The sequence below is a fragment of the Vanellus vanellus genome (assembly GCF_965231255.1).
Source record: "Vanellus vanellus genome assembly, chromosome: 5".
NCBI lineage: Eukaryota > Metazoa > Chordata > Aves > Charadriiformes > Charadriidae > Vanellus > Vanellus vanellus.
In genome coordinates, this window is record NC_138910.1 from 66,015,626 (window position 1) to 66,036,048 (window position 20,423).

The 20,423-nt window shown below is 38.5% G+C and overlaps 1 protein-coding gene across 1 annotated transcript; it reads right to left on the bottom strand.

Annotated features, from left to right (window-relative positions):
- Positions 1-1,104: 1,104 nt before the first annotated feature.
- SPATA1 (spermatogenesis associated 1) lies at positions 1,105-19,431 on the bottom strand (the record flags this gene model as incomplete). The annotated part of the gene is made up of 13 exons (XM_082483536.1): positions 1,105-1,209; positions 2,136-2,234; positions 4,232-4,401; positions 5,910-6,035; positions 6,845-6,959; positions 7,946-8,006; positions 8,157-8,283; positions 9,952-10,200; positions 10,312-10,642; positions 10,741-10,794; positions 12,878-12,995; positions 18,379-18,485; positions 19,396-19,431. The coding sequence occupies 13 exons, from the start codon at positions 19,429-19,431 to the stop codon at positions 1,105-1,107; spliced, it is 1,698 nt and encodes a 565-aa protein (XP_082339662.1).
- Positions 19,432-20,423: the final 992 nt, after the last annotated feature.

Genomic DNA, 20,423 nt, shown 5'->3' on the forward strand with positions numbered 1-20,423 from the left:
AATACAGGATGTAGGATTCAATCCTAAATTGAGCAAAAGTGGTTGTAGTTTTAATAATTAATTTAATATTTTAGCACTAAAATCTCCTATCTTTAAGAAAATAAATTGGATAATGAGTGGTTTGACTCAAGACATTTGGAAGTTAGTCCATTTGAGAGTTGCATAATTTTCATTGTATTACTGATTTCCCATGAGTGTTTCACTTCCAGTAATAAATACAGCCTTGTCAGCTGTAGATAATGTTAATTCCTACCATGTTACTGTTCTGCTTAATGTAATAACATCTAGTACTGCAAAGAGGCAAACAGGAAAGCTAGAAAAAATTACCATCAAGAGGAGGTATCTGATTACTCTTTCAGAGCATTGTTATCTAAGCACGTGCATGAGCTTGAACTTAAACAGAGTATGCAATACAGTAAGTTGGACCAGGATCATCATCAGAGCTTGTCCAAGACAAAGCTTGCCTCTTCCACTAACTTCAGAAGGTTAATGTCCACGTGGTTTTCCTAATAAGAGAGGGAACAAAACCGACTAGATATGAAGTAAGGCGAGATAATCTAAGATTTTGTTCATACTTCATAATAATATGGTAATAATACATTGGTAATTTATAGATAGGCATACTTATAGTGACAAAAATATACTTCAGTAAAGAGCTAAGTAAAGGATTACTGTTGCTGTAGTTCAACAGAAGATCTATTTTAATCATTTTCCAAAAATGTAATGCGTATGCCTGAAAATAAGAACAGGATGTTACAGATTATAAGTTTATTTGCTTAGTAGGTATTTTGTTAATGAGTGAACATCAGCATACCAATGTGATGTTACACAATTCACTAATTTGCACTTGGCTTTGTTTTACACGTTATTAGGTTAAACTGTATGTTTAAGTAGCTGACTAATCATAGTAAGAGTGAGATTTAAAAGTAGTAAGCTGCAGTACCACAGTAGCCTAGTATACAAATTTCACAACATTTATATAGTTGATGTCTTTTTTACAAGATAACTTCAAGAACATACAAACAAATGCTCTGAAACTCTGAGATACTATATACATTACAGAGCTTCTGTAGACTTTACAGATGTTAAACTCATGTCATCCTCTTAAATTTCTGATTTTCTGGATTGGAGAATTAAAGCTGAATGAATCTTCTTCTGTGTCAGTTCCGCTCTCAGTGCTCGTAAATCAGATGCTGCCTGCTTTCTCATCTGCAGAAGAACCAGTAATTTAAGCAATTGTAATTTTAGGAAGTTTTTGGAGTTGACACGCATATGGGTTTTATACAACCAAGGCTGAATTTTATACAAGATGGCTGAATACAGAATAGATCTTTCATCTTTAAAATTTTAGATGCCTAATTATATAGCCTAGTTCTAGCACTGCTTTCTTCTGTACTTTGCCTAGGCTTTTTAACTGTCAAACTCATTGTTCCTTCTACTCCTTGTTATACAATGGAGGAGGCACGACGACTACATCCATCCTAGATGTTTTGGGTTTGCATGGCAATGTTTTGCTAGCACTGCGGCTACTGGGGTGGCTTCTGTGAGAAGCTGCTAGAAGCTTCCCTCATGTCTGATAGAGCCAATGCCTGCCAGCTCCAAGATGGACCCGTTGCTGGCCAAGGCCAAGCCCATCACCAATGGTGGTGGTGCCTCTGCGATAACATATTTAAGAAGGGGAAGAACGTTACTGTGCAACACAGCAACTGCATCTGGAGAGAGGAGTGAGAATATATGAGAGAAACAAGGTCAGTGAAGAAGAAGGGGGAGGAGGTGCTCCAGGCGCTGGAACAGATTCCCCTGCATCCTATGGTGAAGACCATGGTGAGGCAAGTTGTTCCCCTGCAGCCCATGGAGGTCCACAGTGGAGCAGATATCCACCTGCAGCCCATGGAGCACCCCATGCCGGAGCAGGTGGATGCCCATACATATAAAATCATCTAATAATAACCTGGTGTTCTGGGGTAATTTGGCTCAAGTGATGATAAAGTTGCAATGACAACTAACACCATAAAACTAACAGTATAAACCAAGAACTGTTTAACAAATATTTACAGTATCTAATGTTTGGGAAATCTAAGTTTTTTTGCTATACATAGTATCATTTTGACTGTTTTAATTAAAAGGCAGAGTACCTTAATTTCTATTATGAGTTTCATTTTTGTATCATCCAGCTTCCTCCTCAGTTGATCAAGTTCATGCTGCACTGTAGTAATCCGGATGATCGTGTAATTCTGTATGAAACAACAACAATACCACCAAAACTTCAGATGCAGCATTAGTGCATCTCTTCATTCATTGGGTGTTACTTCACCACTGAGAAACAATCCTCTAAACTCTTTCCAAATCCCCTGCTTTCTTCCAGTCCTTAATGCGTGCTGGGCTGTCTCTGGTCTGTAAGCAGTCTGCTTTCCAAGAGCTGCCCTGACAGCCCTTCAGCTGGGTGCGGAGGTTCTTCCACTCCCTATTGCTTTGGGAAGTTAAGATCCAGATCAGATCTCCAGCGTAACAGTACACTGTTTTGCAATTATCTTTTATGGCTACTCCCCATTTATAATAGAAGCCATACTTCAAATTGTGTGTTTTTTCTCTCACAGTCTTAGCATCACTCTGTCACAGTACATTTGTTGATGAGATTGCTACACTCATGTAATGTTTAGTGCAGGTAAACCCTTGGTTATACAGCATGTCATTTCAGCAGTAGCTGGGGGTGGGCCTATCTTTGAATTAACCTATAAAACTAAAATTAATGTTTTCGACATGTAGGTTCTGATACTGAGCTCGTATAAATCAGCCGTAGTCCCCTGAAGTCAGTAATGCTAAAGGATGGGAGCGTGCACATGGTAATCTCTTGATGTTCCAAGCATTTCAAAATGCTAATAAACTGCCAGCTGAAGCAAACGACGCGATAAAGTTGCCCATACAAGGAGTCATTAAGTGGTATCTGTCGGCTCTCATCTCTGAGCTCCTGCTGTAAGCTTCTCCCCACCCAGGGGCGTAGCTGCCTGCACACAAGGGTCCAAGTCCCAGCTCCGGCACCGCACAGCTGTGTAACCCCGCTCAGACCACTGAGAAAGCAGGAAAGGTACACAGTCATGCAGGGAAAAAAACAGGTAAGGCCGTCAGACTAGTTGGGGGCTACTGAGGAATCACTGTGTTGTTGGGTTGAGTCACCACTGCGGACAAAGCTGATGGAAAAGGGGAAACCAGCGACAGCAGGATTTGTTTCCTGGAGCCTGACCGCTGCCTGCCTGGCCAGCCGAGGCGCCTCACGTAGCACACATCTTACGAGGGGTGGAGAGCACACTAGTCCTTAGCCTAATAGCTCATTAAATCCTGGCTGTCTTCTCTGTGTGCTGGCCAATAACTAACTGCTGTATGCATGTGAAGTTGTGCACATCCTTCACATAAGGCTTCTTTGTGCCTAGCTGGAAAGACTGAAAAAAAAAACGGTATTGCCCCCAAAAGGAGTAATAACATATCTGAACATAGCTAGTAATATAAAGCAATATGAACCATGTTAATATTTTTACATTGTAGATATTTATATTAAGATAGCTCAAGTAACACACATTTGTATACAATATACACTTCTAGATTGTATATACACCTTCCCACCTTTCAGATACAAGAAAGGGACTTTTTTTTTCCCCTAGTCTAGCTTGTGATTAGCCAACAGATTTGCTTCCATTAACGCGTTTAGAAAATTAGAGATACAACTATTGGGAAGGGTGTTTCCCCCTTTTCTTTTACCTTTTCATTTTTAAATTCCTCTCTGAACTTCCCATGATTTGACACCAACAACATAACACGAGACTCGCAGTTGTACAATAGTTCAGGCACAACCATTCCAACAACCTCAGAGACGTTTCTTGTCCTCCAAACACAGCTATAATTCATTACCTCTGTACATGAAATTTGGGATGCTGAGAACAATATACAATTGAACAATTCATTAATCATACTGAACAAAAGGGGATTTTGTTATGAGAAGGTATTGTATAACCACAAAGCCGAAAGAATCAAATGCTCAGCCTCAAGCACTTCTTCAGTCTTTTTGAGAAGAATGGGCTGAAGTAATTCTATACCTTAGATCATTGAGGGATATTTGGCTGTTAAAGCTAGTTTACAAGTCATTGGTTGGTGATGAATTTGTTACTTTAATTTATATTTTATATAAAAAAAAAAACAGGCTGTGTAAAAAGAGAGATTAAATAATACAAGCAAATACCTTGGAGTTTGTCATATTGTTTGGTCGTTTTCGGCTATCTCTGGCTTCCAATTGCAAGAGTAATTTCTGGTGGTAAAGCTCTAAATCTTGTCGCAGTTTGTTTAAAGCATCCTCCAGTGAAACCGTAGCTTTCTTAGTTTCAAAGTACTTCTTTTTCCATTCCTCACGAGCTACACAGGAAAACAGTAATACTGTTTGGTCTTGTTCATCTTATCATAAGGTCTGTTGAAGACAGTAACAACCAGCTGATCTCACAAGATTCAGTTGGCCAATACATGCATTAAAACATGGCAGTAGGTTTCTTTAAGAAAAGCAATTAGTGAAAATCTTCATTAAAATTATATTCACTATAAATGCAACTGAATTTTCATAGAATCATAGAATAGTTTGGGTTGGAAGGGACCTTTAAAGATCATACAGTCCAACCTCCTCTACAATGAGCAGGGACATCTTTAACTTAGATCAGGTTGCTTAGAGTCCCATCCAACCTGACCTTGAATGGTTCCAGGACTACATGGTATGTAACGGAGAGTGACTGTCAGCATGGCAATCTTAGGAGAATATTAAATACAGAGACCACTGTTCCTACAGAATGTGCTCCTCCCTTCATACCTTGTGAAGAAACATGCTTGCAAATGCACTTACCAAACTCTTCAAGTCTGATAAAAATAATTCAGAGGTAGAGACGCTTCTTAAAGAACCTGCAGAAGCTGTTTGAATACTTGTGAAACAAGCTTTATTTTACCTAACAGGGAAACATAATTTAAGACAACGCAGGAGTCATTTAGGGCTTATCTCAGCAGGGTAAATTAGTTTGCCTTGCAGCTCCATGCTACTATGGATTCACGGCTTCAAGTACCCAAGTTTGGGGTTTTTATATACAACTTCACCGTGTTGCAGAGTGCAGCGTAGCCATGCCCTTGGAGAATAACTGGAAGAATTGGTTTGCCTTCTCCTTTCAACAGAACTACTAAAAATAGTTGAGACTCCTAGTGATTTAGCTGTATTTAAGTACAAAGAGAACGCTCTCAAAACATCAAAGTGACTAAACCTCACGTCTGTATAACCAGAATGTGACTTAGGGAGGACAGATTAAGTGTAAACTTGAAAATAGATTTACAAAGGAAATTTGGGTGGGATTTCAATGAGAATTTTACCTTGTTAAAACCCAAGGTTTGTTAAGCTTGTCAAAACAGGTTTGTAACTTCCATGCCATAAGCTGAATACCATTAGATAGGAGGAAGATGATAGGAGGAATTTTATGATTCTATCAAGAAAAAGTATTACGCTGGCAATTTGACTAGAAGCCCTATCAACACAGTAAAATCCTCTGTAAGCACTGGCTAAAGACAGGCTTAGAATATGCCCGCTGTCCTGGGCCTCAAAGAGTGGAGCGGCGTGCAGTAGCTTTCTGGGCACTACACGTACATGGAACATGACTTGAATGATTTATAAAAGCCAGGATGTTTTTAGATTTGTAAAATTGCCACAAAAAAGTGGAAGGAAACATTGCAACCTTGAATCTTTCCATCATGCTATTACACAAATGAGCCCTCTCAGAGCTATAAGTTAGCAAACTGCTCTCTCTCTGCAATTAAGCTCACTGACAAGGAGGCAAACATTGGTTTCAGTGTCGTTTCTCAATCACTCCAAATTCCAAAATAAACTAAAAGTGTACCGTGGTATCTTCTCAGCTTATTTTGTTCCAGCAGCCCCTTAGCTTTTTTGATCAGTTCTTCTCTAGTTTTCTCCATGTGCCTTCTGTCTTTCTTCATTTGTTGCAATTGTTCTACCATCTTGCTTTCTAAAGATATTATAATTATATTTAGCAAGCATCTGGATACTGTAAATAGGAAGGATCAAGCAAGATTTTTGTAATGTGCCCACCATAAATCATGCCAAAAGCTCTGTCAGAACAGGCAGTAGGAATTCTTTCATTTTAATAAACTACCTCTGACTTTTCAAAATGGCCAGTGCATTAGAAAAAAGTGAGAAATCCAGGGTGCATCTAGGCATTCATACACGCACACAAACAAGTAAGCACCCTTTTATATGCCTAGACAATGTATCACTAAAACTAATATATTCAAGACCTAGATGCACTGCATACAAGCCTCCAAAAGACTATTTCCTGCTTAAAATACTTTGTGATATAAACTGTAGCAAAATCTTGCCTTAAACTCCAGCTGGTCATAGGCAGGATAGTACCTCAGATTTTCATTAGCCTGCAAAAATAGGTTAATCGCTGATCTTACTGCCCTCCTCCTCCTCCACCACAGCAGAGGATCCTCAGCAATACTACTAGTGGTTTTCTTTACTACATTCTTACTTGAGCCTGCAGCATTTCATCTGATCTCCCTTCTTTTCTCCTTCCATCCCCAAGTCCACAAACTGGGCTTTCTAGCTAGCACTGGGAACCTGCTATGCTCTATGAACAGCCCATGCAATTATAAATGCCTGGAATTTTCCAACTGCAAATTACAATTTGTAACAATACAGTGAATACAATGTATTTACAAATTCTTCTATAAAGTAGGTATTTCTGTCTTCATTAACTATTCAGTTGTGATTAAATGTTCACTTCCCTTCGATTTCCTGGAATCATATACTCACTTGCTGTCTGAATTGCAGGAACTTGACCTGGATTTACAGGAAGTGCCAGAAAAGGTGGACTAGGAGGCGAAATATATTCTTTTGGACAAGTATGATTTTTCTCGCTTTTATCTGCCTATAGAGTCAGAAGACACAACTATAAGTACATAACTCACAATCCTCAATTGTTACATGAGACATATGCCCTGAATGTGGCCTGAGTTAACAGGAGGGCTAAATTTGAATTCTGCATATAAGCTTTTTTATTGTTTTACCAGTACTACATGATGACTAAATTACAAACAGCTGGACCTCTGCAAATAAAATCAGGACACTGAACACTTACATCGCAGAGAACATACGGACAAAAATGTAGACTATTGCTAATTGTTCTTGTCCATATCCATAACCCCACAAGTTACTGGCGCTCCCATGCAAGACCGGGAATAACAGGCCTTAAAACTGGCTCATTGCTTACGAAGTCTGGACTGCCAATTTCTAAAATAGAAGTTATAATAGCAGATTTTCAATTTCATTATTATTTTCATAAGACTCCCTACAATCACTTCTGCGCAAGAGCTCACAGGTGACAGTTAATAGTGACAGCAATTATGCTGTATCATTGCATGTGGGTGCTCAGTTTTCCTAAATGTGTTCTTGTTCTGATCCTATGACTATATCATACATATGTTTTAAAGGATTTTCTAGTTTTTAATCAGAAGTTTCGCTTGGCTTGCAAGACAAATTTATCCCATAGGAAATATGAAATTATGAAATTGTCACCAATAAAGACAATAAAAATTTACTGTCAAGAAATTGTAAAAAAAAAAGTGCTAACATTAATAAGACTGAGATAGTTATTCTATATGTAGTTCCTGTTAAATTATAACCAGAGGTACAATTTCTGAAGATTTCATTGTTTAGAACTAGAGTTGATTTTTCATTAGCAAATCTGCTGAGTAGCAGTGCATGAATTGACTTTTCTTGATTACTTTCAAACACACATTTGAGTATTTCATATTTCTAATGAGTTACCTGTCTTATAAAATCAGACTATTTCTAGGTGGAGGACTATGTTTATTGCTTCAGATTACTAACAATATGTTACCTTGAAAAACACACCTGATTATCCAGTTTTTCACCAGGAACAGCTATAGACTTGTTAGTTCTGTATTGCTGCAAGCTAAAGATAAAATCAAAGAAGCAAGTGAAAATCCATGTAATGAAACGGGTTTTTTCCCAATTTTCTTTCATTTATTTTAAGTCTGTAAAATAAGTTTCTAGCTATGAATTAATATTATCCATTATTTTAGCAAAATCATTATTTCCTAACCTTTGGGGTTTGTGTACATATTCTGTGGTTTGGTCTTCCATTATTTTAAGAATTTCAGCATCCCGTGTTCTGTCTCTTCTTAGTTTGGTATCTTTTTGGTGGTCATTATTTTCCATGTTTGTTAGTTCTGTGACAGGATAGTGATGATCAAAATATAGAAATTACATTCACAAAATTCAACCTGTTTTGACTGTCAATGCCTGGACTTTCCAACCTGTATTAGAAATTCAGTGAATCAATCCAATAATGTTATCTCTGGTGTTTGGAAATATGTGAATAACAGAGGAAAAAAATAAAGAGAAAGATAATTTTGTTTTGAGAATTTCTATCTAACTAATTCTTGGTAACTAGTACACGAAACACTATCACAGATAAGGAAACCACATAATTATTTCACCTTCCCTAAACTAATTCTGTATCTAACAGTTTCTGCCTTTCAGAGCAAAATGTTTTGCATTTATATGTTAATGAACGTTACCTGCTTTAAAATATATAAATACTTCAAAAGAAAATTACTGACAGACTTCACTTTTAGTACCACAAAATACTACTTCCTTCACCATTCAAAATAAAGCTACAGAAAACTTTTCAGTTATTTATTTAGATATATATATATAAATATATATATAAATATATAAAAATATTTATATATTAAATAGTCTCATACTTAATATCAGGTAACATGATGATGAAGAAACTAAGCTATTTTTGACAGATTATGATTGGAAACTGAAATTACTGAAAAGTCATCCATGAAAGCCTTTTCTAATACACTCTCCAGACATGTCTCATATTCAAATTTTTTTGTTTTTCTTACTCAAAGTGTGGGATATCCAGAAAATAATTCTAACTGAGATCTGTAAGGTGCCCATACCTATGAAAATTCGAATATTGCCTCATTTAATAATTACTCATTAAAAATTTGTGATAAAGGTCACCTTTTTTACATCATTTGTAAAATTCTACTCAAATATTAAGACTTATCTTTCAAAAGTATTTCATTGAAAGCAATTTATGTTATAATTTTGATGCTAATATAGCATTAGTCATTCAAATCCAACTGAAATGTGTCAGTCATTTCTTTCTTGGTAATCACTAAAAATTAGGAATATTAACAACGTTATACAACCTTTCAGGGACTTAATGGCTCTCAGTATCCATAAGACACGCCATTTTAACGGAAGTAGTAAGTTAATACATCTCTTCCAAACGACATTTTCTATTTTGGCACAGAAATGTTACCTAGTTAATGTGTGCTTTAAACCCCTCCATGCTTTTGCACTATTTTCACTGTAGTCTGCTCAAGGAGTTCTCTCACTTCTCAGTTTTAAGAATGTCACTATTCAATAGCATAGAAATAAACATTATAGGGGAGGGAGGGGAAGAAACACTTCCTCTTCAGTAGTAATGTAGCCATGTATAAGAGGACAATGAAAATTGAAGGGAATAAATACTTTCCTTGATATTCTGATAACAGGACTCTTTTCATTTAAAACTGCTGTTGAATTATGGAGACATTATCCTCCAATCTTTACACTAGCTGCTTAGTAATTTTTTTCATATAAATAAGATTACACAAATACATCAACTATAGTAAAGTGTTTCCCTATATCAGAACACAGTGATAAAGGACTCCTTCAAATTAAAAATTATTATTATTTAAAAAAATAGAATACTGTTCTGATAGCAATATTCCAACTCATGCTTTAACTATAGTTTTCTTAAAACTTATCTTTACTCTGCCAACTTTCTAAAAAGCATGCTTTAGCAAAAAGATGACAATGAACAGCTGTACCCTTGCGATATTTAATGCGATTTTGGGGTGTTTGGTTATTCTGGCCTTGTTCATCACTGTGGTCTACATGCAGAGTAAAAGCAGCTCCTTTGGCTTTGTCATTCCACTTAGGAGTGTTATGCTCTTTTTGATCCTGGCTGAGATGATTTTGCTCAGGGGTCTGTAGTACCATATCACTCTTTCCAGACTCCCAATCTGCAGGATTTGAATGACTTGATGTGAAGAGAGATCCATTGGATCCATTTTCATCTGCATAACAATTATTAGAAAACAAAAATATTATTTCATTGTAAATGTTAACAATAATATTTATTCTTCTCCTCCTTCATCATCATCCTTCACTACATTGGTCAAACCTACCTTTTTCTCTAAACTGTATCTGTTTTTCCTGAATCCTGATGTTATGCTGTTGCTTATGTTTTGTAGGCAAAACTGGAACAGGTTCTTTCTCACCCCATTCCACGGGACTGTGCACTTCCTGATTTTCTAGCTTATGACTGCTTTGTATGCTTTCTAAAAATTGTTTGCTCTTTTCAGGATTTTTTGGGGGAAGACTGGATAATCTTGATCCATGATCAAACCTATTAGCTTCTGCATTAAAGTGATGTCTTTGTTGAGTTGATGATGATAATGGATAAATATCTTCAAAGTATTCCACTCCGGGTAACAAATACAATTCAGGGTAAAGTGCCTAAAATATGCAGTGTATTCATCAGACAGGACAAAAGAAGAAACATGCAATGTGAAAAGCTTCTGAAAATGATACCTTAAAAGCCATTCAATACATACATAAGGAGGAGCAAATGACTCCAGTTCCAGTTCTGTTTCTTGCTTTGCCTTCACCTTGGAAGATAAAGAATGGAAGCATAACCAATGAAATATTTTTATCAATAATGTTGCATATCATTTAATTTCTATATTCTGTTATCATCTTTACATACTACATTTTTTCTTAACCAGCACTATCTTCTGTAATGGCCTGATGCGGAAAAAAGAACACAGACTACTATTCTATTTTCTGACATGGCACTGAAACTTTGTCTATTTTTCAAAATCCCAACCAGACCCACAGGAGTACATGGATGTACCGCATAATTTGTTATATCCTTTGCACTCTCTCTTATGGTTCAAAGGACCTGATCCAACAGTCACAGCAGAAGACAGCCTTAGACTGTCTTTACCAAGTTGCTTCAAGCTGAATCTGGATGGACGTGCCGAGTGTCACACAATTTTCACTATTCAACTGATACAATACTGCAAAATATTTAATGTACATAGTTAAAAAATATTTACTACTCTCCTAGGTCTTCCTGTATTTATTGTCTCTCTTGATATTCTTTGTGTGATATACACTCTCAGATTTCAACAGTCATCCTAAAAACAAAGTCTAAAATAACTAACGTATCTTCTGTCCAACAGAACAAAAATATATATACATATCTGAGCTTACATTTAAATAATGAAATTGAACTAAACATGGGGCCAAATTCTGTTCTGAAAAATGGCCAGGCAATGCCATTGATTCACCGTTAGAGGCACAGGCTATATGCAAGAAAAGTAAGAGCAAATGAACACAATTTTGGTCTACGTTTATTTTTCATTTAAAGACCCTTACTTGAAAGTAGGGTACAGCTCTTAGTACTGCTTACATTGTTACTGTTGTGAAACAGAAGACTGGGGGGTGGGGGAAAACACTCAACAAATATTTGATCATTGAGATGTAATTCAATGAGGTTACCATGACCCTAAACAACAAATAAACCAGTTAGTTGGTTTATTGCTTTACACTTTGTTAAACATCAAGCAACAGTAAATAGCCCAAATTAAAATTATATCTTAGTCACTAAAAATCTTCACTTGTATCTACCAATATCTTTAATTCTCTATTAAAGTAAAATATTTTATTAAATGCCTGACGTTCTGAAGGAGGTTGGAAAATTTCTCCATTTATCTCAGAACTATCGGTGAGGAAGAAAATACACCATCTTACTTCTTATGATGCAGTTAAAAACAGCTCAGTTCTTTGAAGACATATGCCTGTTTTCAGATTCATATTGCTTCACGGTCTTTAAGTTCCTCTTCAGATTTTTCCACCTAGTTTTTGCACATTACTTAGTATTTATTCTACTCTTCTGTGTGGGTAATTTTACTGATAACTGAACTACAAATGAAATAAAGAAGAGTACCAAATTTCCAGCTTTCCAAATCCGTGAGAAAGAAGTGAAATGTGAAGTGAAAAAAAGTATTCTATACTTAGCTACATCGCTTAAGCCTTTGTGTATTACACTAACAAACTTTCAGTTGGACTAATTTTCAGGTTTAATTAATCTTTACCCGTAGTTTGTAAACTACAAATATATAGAGAATGAACATGAGGAACAGTTACAATTCAGAGATGCAGGTTTTTGATCACACAAAGCTCAGGCTGTATTACTGGACTAACTAGCGGAACACAAATGTACATCGAGAGAAGTTTTCATTCAGATACTGATCTTTAAAGGCTTCTGGGCAGGTCACAGCAAGAACCATCAGAGGAATTCTGACTTACTCAGCTTCCATTGCAAATTCTTCAAGTGCCATATTCCCAACCATGCACTGGTAACAATGAACTCAGGGGGATTTTTTTTTTAATGCAACCAGATTTGCAGATTTGTCATATTTAATCCATTGACTTATCAAAACTAGCATCTTTTCACTGGATGCTTTAAAGGATGTTTCTAAAACACCAGTCCAGCTATGCCTTTATATTTGGGGAAGTAGATATGCTCTGACAAGAGCTTATGCTGCAGCATGTTTAAAAACAAAGGCTAACAGTGCTCCTAAAGTTATCTCTGTTTTCTTGTGATCTTATCTAATCTGCAGGAATGAAATCTGTGGTTTACATCATAAAGCAGAAGAGCACTAAAGAAAAAAAAAATTAACTTACCACTGCTAGTTTTTTCCCAATGCATTTTAAAAATTTGAATTTCTCTGCAACTGCAACTCCACCCAGGTACTCTCCAAGCTTCTCCCGTAGCACTCTTAATGTGATGTGAGGAGACACCCTAGAATGTTGTTATTCATTAATACGTCTGTAAGATCAAATAATGATGGCTAGTTCAAAGAAACATAGAATGGTTTGGGTTGTAAAGGACCTTAAAGATCATCTAGTTCCAAGCCCCCTGCCATGGGCAGGGACACCTCCCACTACACCGGGTTGCTCAAAGCCCCGTCCAGCCTGGCCTTGAACACTTCCAGGATGTGGCATCTACTTCTCTGGGCAACCCGCTCCAGTGTCTCACCACCCTCAGAGAAAAAAATTTCTTCCTAATATCTAGTCTAAAGCTACCCTCTTTCAATTTAAAACTGTTACACCCTGTCCTATCCCTACATGCCCTTGTAAAAAGTCCCTCTCCAGCTTTCTTGTAGGACCCCTTTAGGCACTGGAAGGCCACTAGAAGGTCTCCCTGGAGCCTTCCCTTCTCCAGGCTGAATAACCCCAATTCTCTCAGCCTGACTTCATAGGAGAGATGCTTCAGCCCTCTGATCATCTTCGTGGCCCTCCTCTGGACCCACTCCAACAGGTCCATGTCCTTCTGGTGGCACCAGAGCTGGACACAGTACTCCAGGTGGGGTCTCACAAGAGCGGAGTAGAGAGGCAAAATCACCTCCCTCGACCTGCTGGCCATGCTTCTTTTGATGCAGCCCAGGATACGGTTGGCTTTCTGGGCTGCGATCGCACATTGCCTGCTCATGGCGAGCTTCTCAGCAACCAACACCCCCAAGTCCTTCTCCTCAGGGTTGCTCTCAATCCATTCTCCACCCAGCCTGTATTTGTGCTTGGAATTGCCCCAACCCACGTGCAGGACCTTGCATTTGGCCTTGCCAAACTTCACGATGTTTGCACAGGCCCACCTCTCCAGCCTGTCCAAGTCCCTCTGATTGGCATCCCTTCCCTCCAGCGTGTTGAGCGCTCCACACAGCTTGGTGTCGTTGGCAAACTTGCTGAGGGTGCACTCAATCCTGCTGTCCATGCCACCAACAAAGATGTTAAACTGTGCTGGTCCAAATACCAACCCCTGAGGAACACCACTTGTCACTGGTCTCCACTTAGACATTGAGCTGTTGATCACAACTCTTTGAGTGCAACCATCCAGACAATTCCTCATTCGTCGAGTGGTCTATCCACCAATCCATGTCTCTCCAATTTAGACACATGGATGTCAGCCAGGACAGGGTCAAATGCTTTGCATAAGTCCAGGTAGATGACATCAGTTGCCCTTCCCTTACCCACCAACGCTGTAACCCCATCGTAGAAGGCCACCAAATTTGTTAGACATGATTTGCCTTTAGTTAAGCTATGTTGGCTGTCACCAATCACCTCCTTATTTTCCATATGCCTTAGCAAAATTTCCAGGAGGTTCTTCTCCATGATCTTGCCAGGCATAGAGGTGAGACTGACTGGCCTCTAGTTCCCCGGGTCTTCCTTTTTTCCCTTTTTTAAAAAAAAAAAAAGGGCTTCCCCTTTTCCAGTCAATGGGAACTTCACCAAACTGCAACAACTTCTCAAATATGATGGATAGTGGCTTAGCAACTTCATCTGCTGCTTTCCTCAGGACCCACGGATGCATCTCGTCAGGTCCCACGGACTTGTTCATCTTCAGGTTCCTTAGATGGTCTCAAACCTGGTCTTTTCCTACAGTGGGCAGTTCTTCACTCTCCCTGTCCCTATCTTTGCCTTCTGTGACTTGGGCAATGAGGCTAGAACACTCACCAGTGAAGACTGAGGCAAAAAAGTCATTAAGTACCTCAGTCTTCTCCATATCCTGGGTAACCAGGTCTCCCATCTCCTTCTGGAAAGTGCCCGCATTTTCCCTAGTCTTCCTTTTACCACTAACATACCTGTAGAAGCTTTTCTTGTTGCCCTTGATGTCCCTGGCCAGATTTAATTCTATCAGGGTTTTAGGTTTCCTTATCTGATCCCTGGCTGCTTGGACAATTTATCTGTATTCTTCCCAGGCTACCTGTCCTTGCTTCCACCCTCTGCAGCCAGTAAAAGGGGGAAGACAATGCTATATACATGCTGGCTTGCATGGACAGAATGACCAAAAATGGGAACTATGTCCTGGAACTGAACCTAATTACATATAGGCCAGAGAGTCTTGGTGTGGTAGAGTCCAAACACTGTATCACGTTATGGTAGATTGTATTACAAGGACGGACATAACATTAACTAGCAATATTCATATTTTAGGACCCCCATACAAAGGGAGAATAGCTGAAATTTGACAATTACTCCAGAATGCTCTTGCTCATCTGCAGATGAACAACAAAAACATTGGAGACTACAATCATGCATTTCCATATAGGTGACAAAGTTGCATGGGGCCGGTCCAAGACTGTAGAACATACCCCTTCAAGCACTAAGAGCTAGAGGAGACACCATCACTGTCCACTTTAAGTATCAGGCACATTCCTTTGATTTCATCTTCTCCAACACAAATTTACAGTTGGGTGTGTGCATGTGTACATGCAAATGCATTTTAAATCAAAACCAAACACTGCAGAGGGAACATTTCCACCCTAGTTTGAGGATGAGAGAGCTGACACAAATATGAATTGCATCATTTAATGTACTACTGGAAACCAAGCAAATATTAAAGTAATGAGCTCACTATAAAAATCACCATAGAATAAAAAGCATCTTCACAGAATAAAACCAAACGTGCAAGAGGCACACAAAAGCTCTGCAGCACAACATAAGCAATTCTAATTGCTCTTATGCTGCCATATAAAATAAGCCAGGGAACAAATTCAGGCCTGGGACTGGTAATCACCCATGCTGATTAAGTGTTGGTATACTACCTAGTATGATTTTTGGCCCAGGCAGCTATCACTCTTCAAGCAATGCACAGACAGAGCTTGGGGGATAGCACACGCCATTCTCAGTAAACTGTATAGACAAGAACATAACATCCCTTCAACTTGGACAGGTCTTCAACACTAACTTTTCAGGGTTTGTTTGCACTTTCAAACAGCTCTATATGCTTTCATTTCACACCCTAGATATGTAAAAACACGCTCAGTTTCATCTCATAAACACATACTTCAGTGGGATACAATCTTCCCTTGCATTATTTCAAACACCCTGGACTTAGATGATCCTCCTCAAGATCATAAATCTGCCTTGGAGCACAGGCATGCAGCAGAGGAGACCTAGGTCTGCAGAGTAGACACATCTAGGCCACGCTGCTTGGTCCCTGTACATTTAGCTCCTGTTTATTTCTTCCCCAGCCATTTTTTGCCCACCCTTCTGCAGATATTAGCCCTCATGTCATTTATTTCAAATGTATAAAGAAGTATGTGAAAGATGGATACATAATTCAATACACATCCTTCCAAAGGCCTTATGAGAGAACAGAGATGATCTATAATTCAAATATCTCTCATTCACTACAATTTCTTCAAGCTAATGTCTCAGACAAGATACACCCCTTGAATGGTCTTCTGAAACCCAATAAATGCAAGCTCTTTCAGGGGCAGTTCTAACACTGCACATCTTTCACTGATAATGCCTGTCCAAACCAGCAAGGAAATCTAAATCTAAGGCGTTTATGAACAGCAGGGAAAACATCTAAGTAACTATGATGTATCATGGGAGAAAATTATCTAGGTATACAGAACCTGAGATACAGCTGCTAGGAACATATAATAATATATTTCTTACTTGCTGCCACTGGCTAGCAGAAGGCTAGTCACATCCCAGTAATTTGCTTCAGGGTGTTCCTTTAAAAGTAATGCAAACTAGAGCTCATTGAAGCAATCTCATCTGGAATAACAAAAGTATGGCTTCTGTGGTGAGGAATGAGGAATAAATAAAAGATCACAGAGGCTGAGAAATAAAGTTCATGGGAACAAGAACTCAGGGCCATTGACAATTACACACTTAATATTTTCCTCTAATTTCATGATTAATGGAAATAGCCTGTATTTAGACCTAGGAATCCTTTGTTAAGCTGACTCAGATAGTACTGGGACTGCCGAGCTGACTGGACAGGGCTATCAACAATGTTCAAACAGCATTAGTACCAGCAAGGCTGCTGTTCCCTCTCCTGGATTTTAATAAGAGAAGTTTTCTATTTTTTTCTGGTTTTTTAAAGACAGTGATACACTGGCCAGGTGCTAGTCATTGTTAATGTTAATGTACTGCAGCATTGCATAGTACCCATAGGATAATTAATTATCAATTATTTAAGACTCATTAGCAAGCAAAAAATACCCAGACAGATATAAACCCACTGAAATCAACAAGAATCCTAATTTAAGTTGATGGATCAGAATTGAGCCTCAGTGAAATAAATTTACACCAGCAAACAGAGGGCAGTGACAGATGTCCAATCACATGAAATGATTTGAAGTTACCACTCCAGCTGTGTATTTTGCACCTCTGCTGTAGACTAGTACAGCAAACAAAACGGTACACGCATGTATTTCCTCTGGTTTTGAGTAGCCTTTCAACAAAAGAAGCTGTGAGAATGAATACATTCTGCCCTACATGCTCATACCTGACTGCTGTCAATCTTTCCAGCTACACAGTATGTTGTCTTAAATGGACAATACAAGCCTAAATTTAAATTAGTTAAAACCCATATTCCCTGCATTTTAAGCTCAGTTAACAGGTTTTGCACAGAAGCAGACAAGGTGCATGTAAAAGCTCCATTTCAACACATATTTTTATATTATTTGATTTTTCTACAACTTCTTACCACACTGGATACACACAGATTTTGTGAATAAAGTGTTCAGAAGTATAAAACAAACTTTCAGTTATGAAAGATTAAAACTGCAACTCTCTGTGTCAGGTTTGGGCCTAGGACTGGAACCCGGGGTATTCTTTCATTAAGTCATCTAAACAGTCATCTGAGAGCACACATAGCAGTGTTGTGGGTAACCTCTCAGAAATACTACTGAAGAAAGAAGATATGCTGGTGGTTGCACGGGCTGTAAGGCTTCCCCTTGGGAAACATGGCTTAAGCTCTTTCTTTGGACTGAGAGTTCAGACCGTCACATCCCTGTTCCTGGGAAGTGACAGGCTTTCCCATCTTCATCAAGCCACTCTTGTCTTGAAGCTGGCGCATTGCCGAAAAGAATTCCAGATTTTGATAATCAGGCGTAAGAAGACAGAAATAATATAAAACCGTGATTTTACAGTATAAATTTTTCTTCAGAAGTACTAGCACTGCTCTGGAAGTGCATTTCAACGGTCTACATCAAGGGCTGCAATGGAGCTAAGCCTGATACAGTCCAAACAAACATAATGCTAGTCATGGGCACCACTTCCCTCTAGAACTTGTTGGAGAACAAGTCTCTTCTGACAGATGTATTCATGCTCTATAAAGAATAACATAAAGGAGCTACCATGTACACAAAGCCTAAGACTATGCTCACCTTATAAATCCAGCTGAGATAAACTTGCTAGTAAGAGCAACAGGAACCGTATTCAGCTTGAAGTTCCACACTTCTTCTGGGACATAAAAAACATGGAGCTCCACCAACTAAATATAAGAACAGATGATCATAACTGTAGGTAAATTATAATACTTGTCCTATATGCTTTGTTTTGCTTAGCTGGACTGTCAATTTCTGGAGGCAGGAATGGCTTCTTTGATGATAGAGCCTCACTCTTCCAGCCCATGTACTATCTGACAACGATGACTAGATAGTGAGAAGAGCGATGAATAGAGCAATTTGTGACTGAATGCTAGCTGACAGCATCAAAAAAGTCACATGAGAACAAGCTCAACAATGGAAACGAGAGCCCATGCTTCTGCTCTATGTCACTGTGACAGCAACGGAAATAGCTTACCAAAACCAGTGGATCCTCTGGAGTGTGCCATGGATACAAGAGAACTTCAGGTAAAATCCTACCTTTGTTCATTTCATAAAAAGTGCAAAGTCCTAAAAGCTTGATTCAAACATAATAGAAAGCACCACAACTTGACCTCACCAGCACAAAAAAAAAAAAAAAAATCAAAATAATTCAGACAGTTGTTAATAATATTAGCCACCTTGGAAGCACAGAAGTACTCTTGGTAATGTCTGCAACAAGGATAACTAAGCCTATTCTGAGCAAGGTTAACTTAGATTGTGTTCAAACCTGTGGTAGTTGTAGGACTGTTAATGTCTGGGTCTCGATACTTTTAGTGAAAAATCAAAGTATTGACAAGGATGATACACTCTGAAAAGCTTTCCCTATAACTAGAAGCCACGCAAATAAGTGATATAAAATATTTCTGCAATTGCTGAGTTACTAAATATAAACTAGAAAAGAATGATTTCTATATATACTATGTTAAAAGTCTATTTTTGTCCTCTCAGGCCTCCTAGAAATGGTGCAGTGTCCATATTTTTTGTTTCATTTAGGAAATGTAAAAAATCTTTAGGGAAAAGTACAAAAACTCTCACCTGTGATGTTCGAGGTCTCATTTGATTGAACGACATGTTGATCCCTGTACTTGATCACAGTGAATGCCAGGTGGGTTTTTAATTTTCTTTTTGATTGAAACATTCTTTAAGAATGAGTTTCATGACAACCTGTTACAAAACAAGTTACTCCATTAATTTCCTTTATTTTCATTTACTGTTCCTCTTTCCATTTATGAAAAATATAAAGTTGCTTCTGTGCTGAGGCAGAAAGCTTCCAGCTAACTGCAGACAAACAGACTCAACCACACCTTCTACACAATTATCACCTAAGTAACTGGGGGAATTACTAAACCACAGCCCTGCAGCTCCGAGAGACCTGCCCTGGAGTATTTCCCCATAACACTTTCTCTCCTTTCATAAAAATACTTAAGTTGTATATAAATTTCTACACAACTGCACTGTGTTCCTGAAGACACAGACCAAATCCCTGCAAAATGGGATTCTTGCAGGGTCTAGGTTTATCTCTGATAAAGTGACACTTACTGTGAACTGAAGCCAAGCCACACACATGGCACATTGTGCTGGCCAAATGCAGTATCGCAAGGAAACTCGACTGTGCCGTGCCATGAAAAACCTTTCACGAACTACCCTGGGTGCACCCTAACATTGTTAGGATTTTTCTCAGTACTCCCACCTGAAGGCTCTTCCAGAATCTCCTTCTGATTTTCGGCTTGCTGAATGGCCTGACTGTTCTGATCACCGTAGTGGCTCTTCCTTGCACTTCTGCTACTTCTAATTCACTTTTTCTTGACTGCAAGGGACCAAACCTTCCAGATGACCTTCCAGGTCTCGCCCTAGCTCTGTGCAGTGGAATTAAGATCTCCTCATGTCAGTGGGAAGCACCCACTTAAAAGGGCTCATGTCTTTACTTGCCTCTTCACAATTACACTGCAACGAGCTGTCCTGAATGACTGGACCAGAACATATGGTCACTTCTCCACAGTTATTCCCAACCAAAGACATGGCAGGGTACAGCACGAGTTCTTCCATTAGTCCCTATATATGCA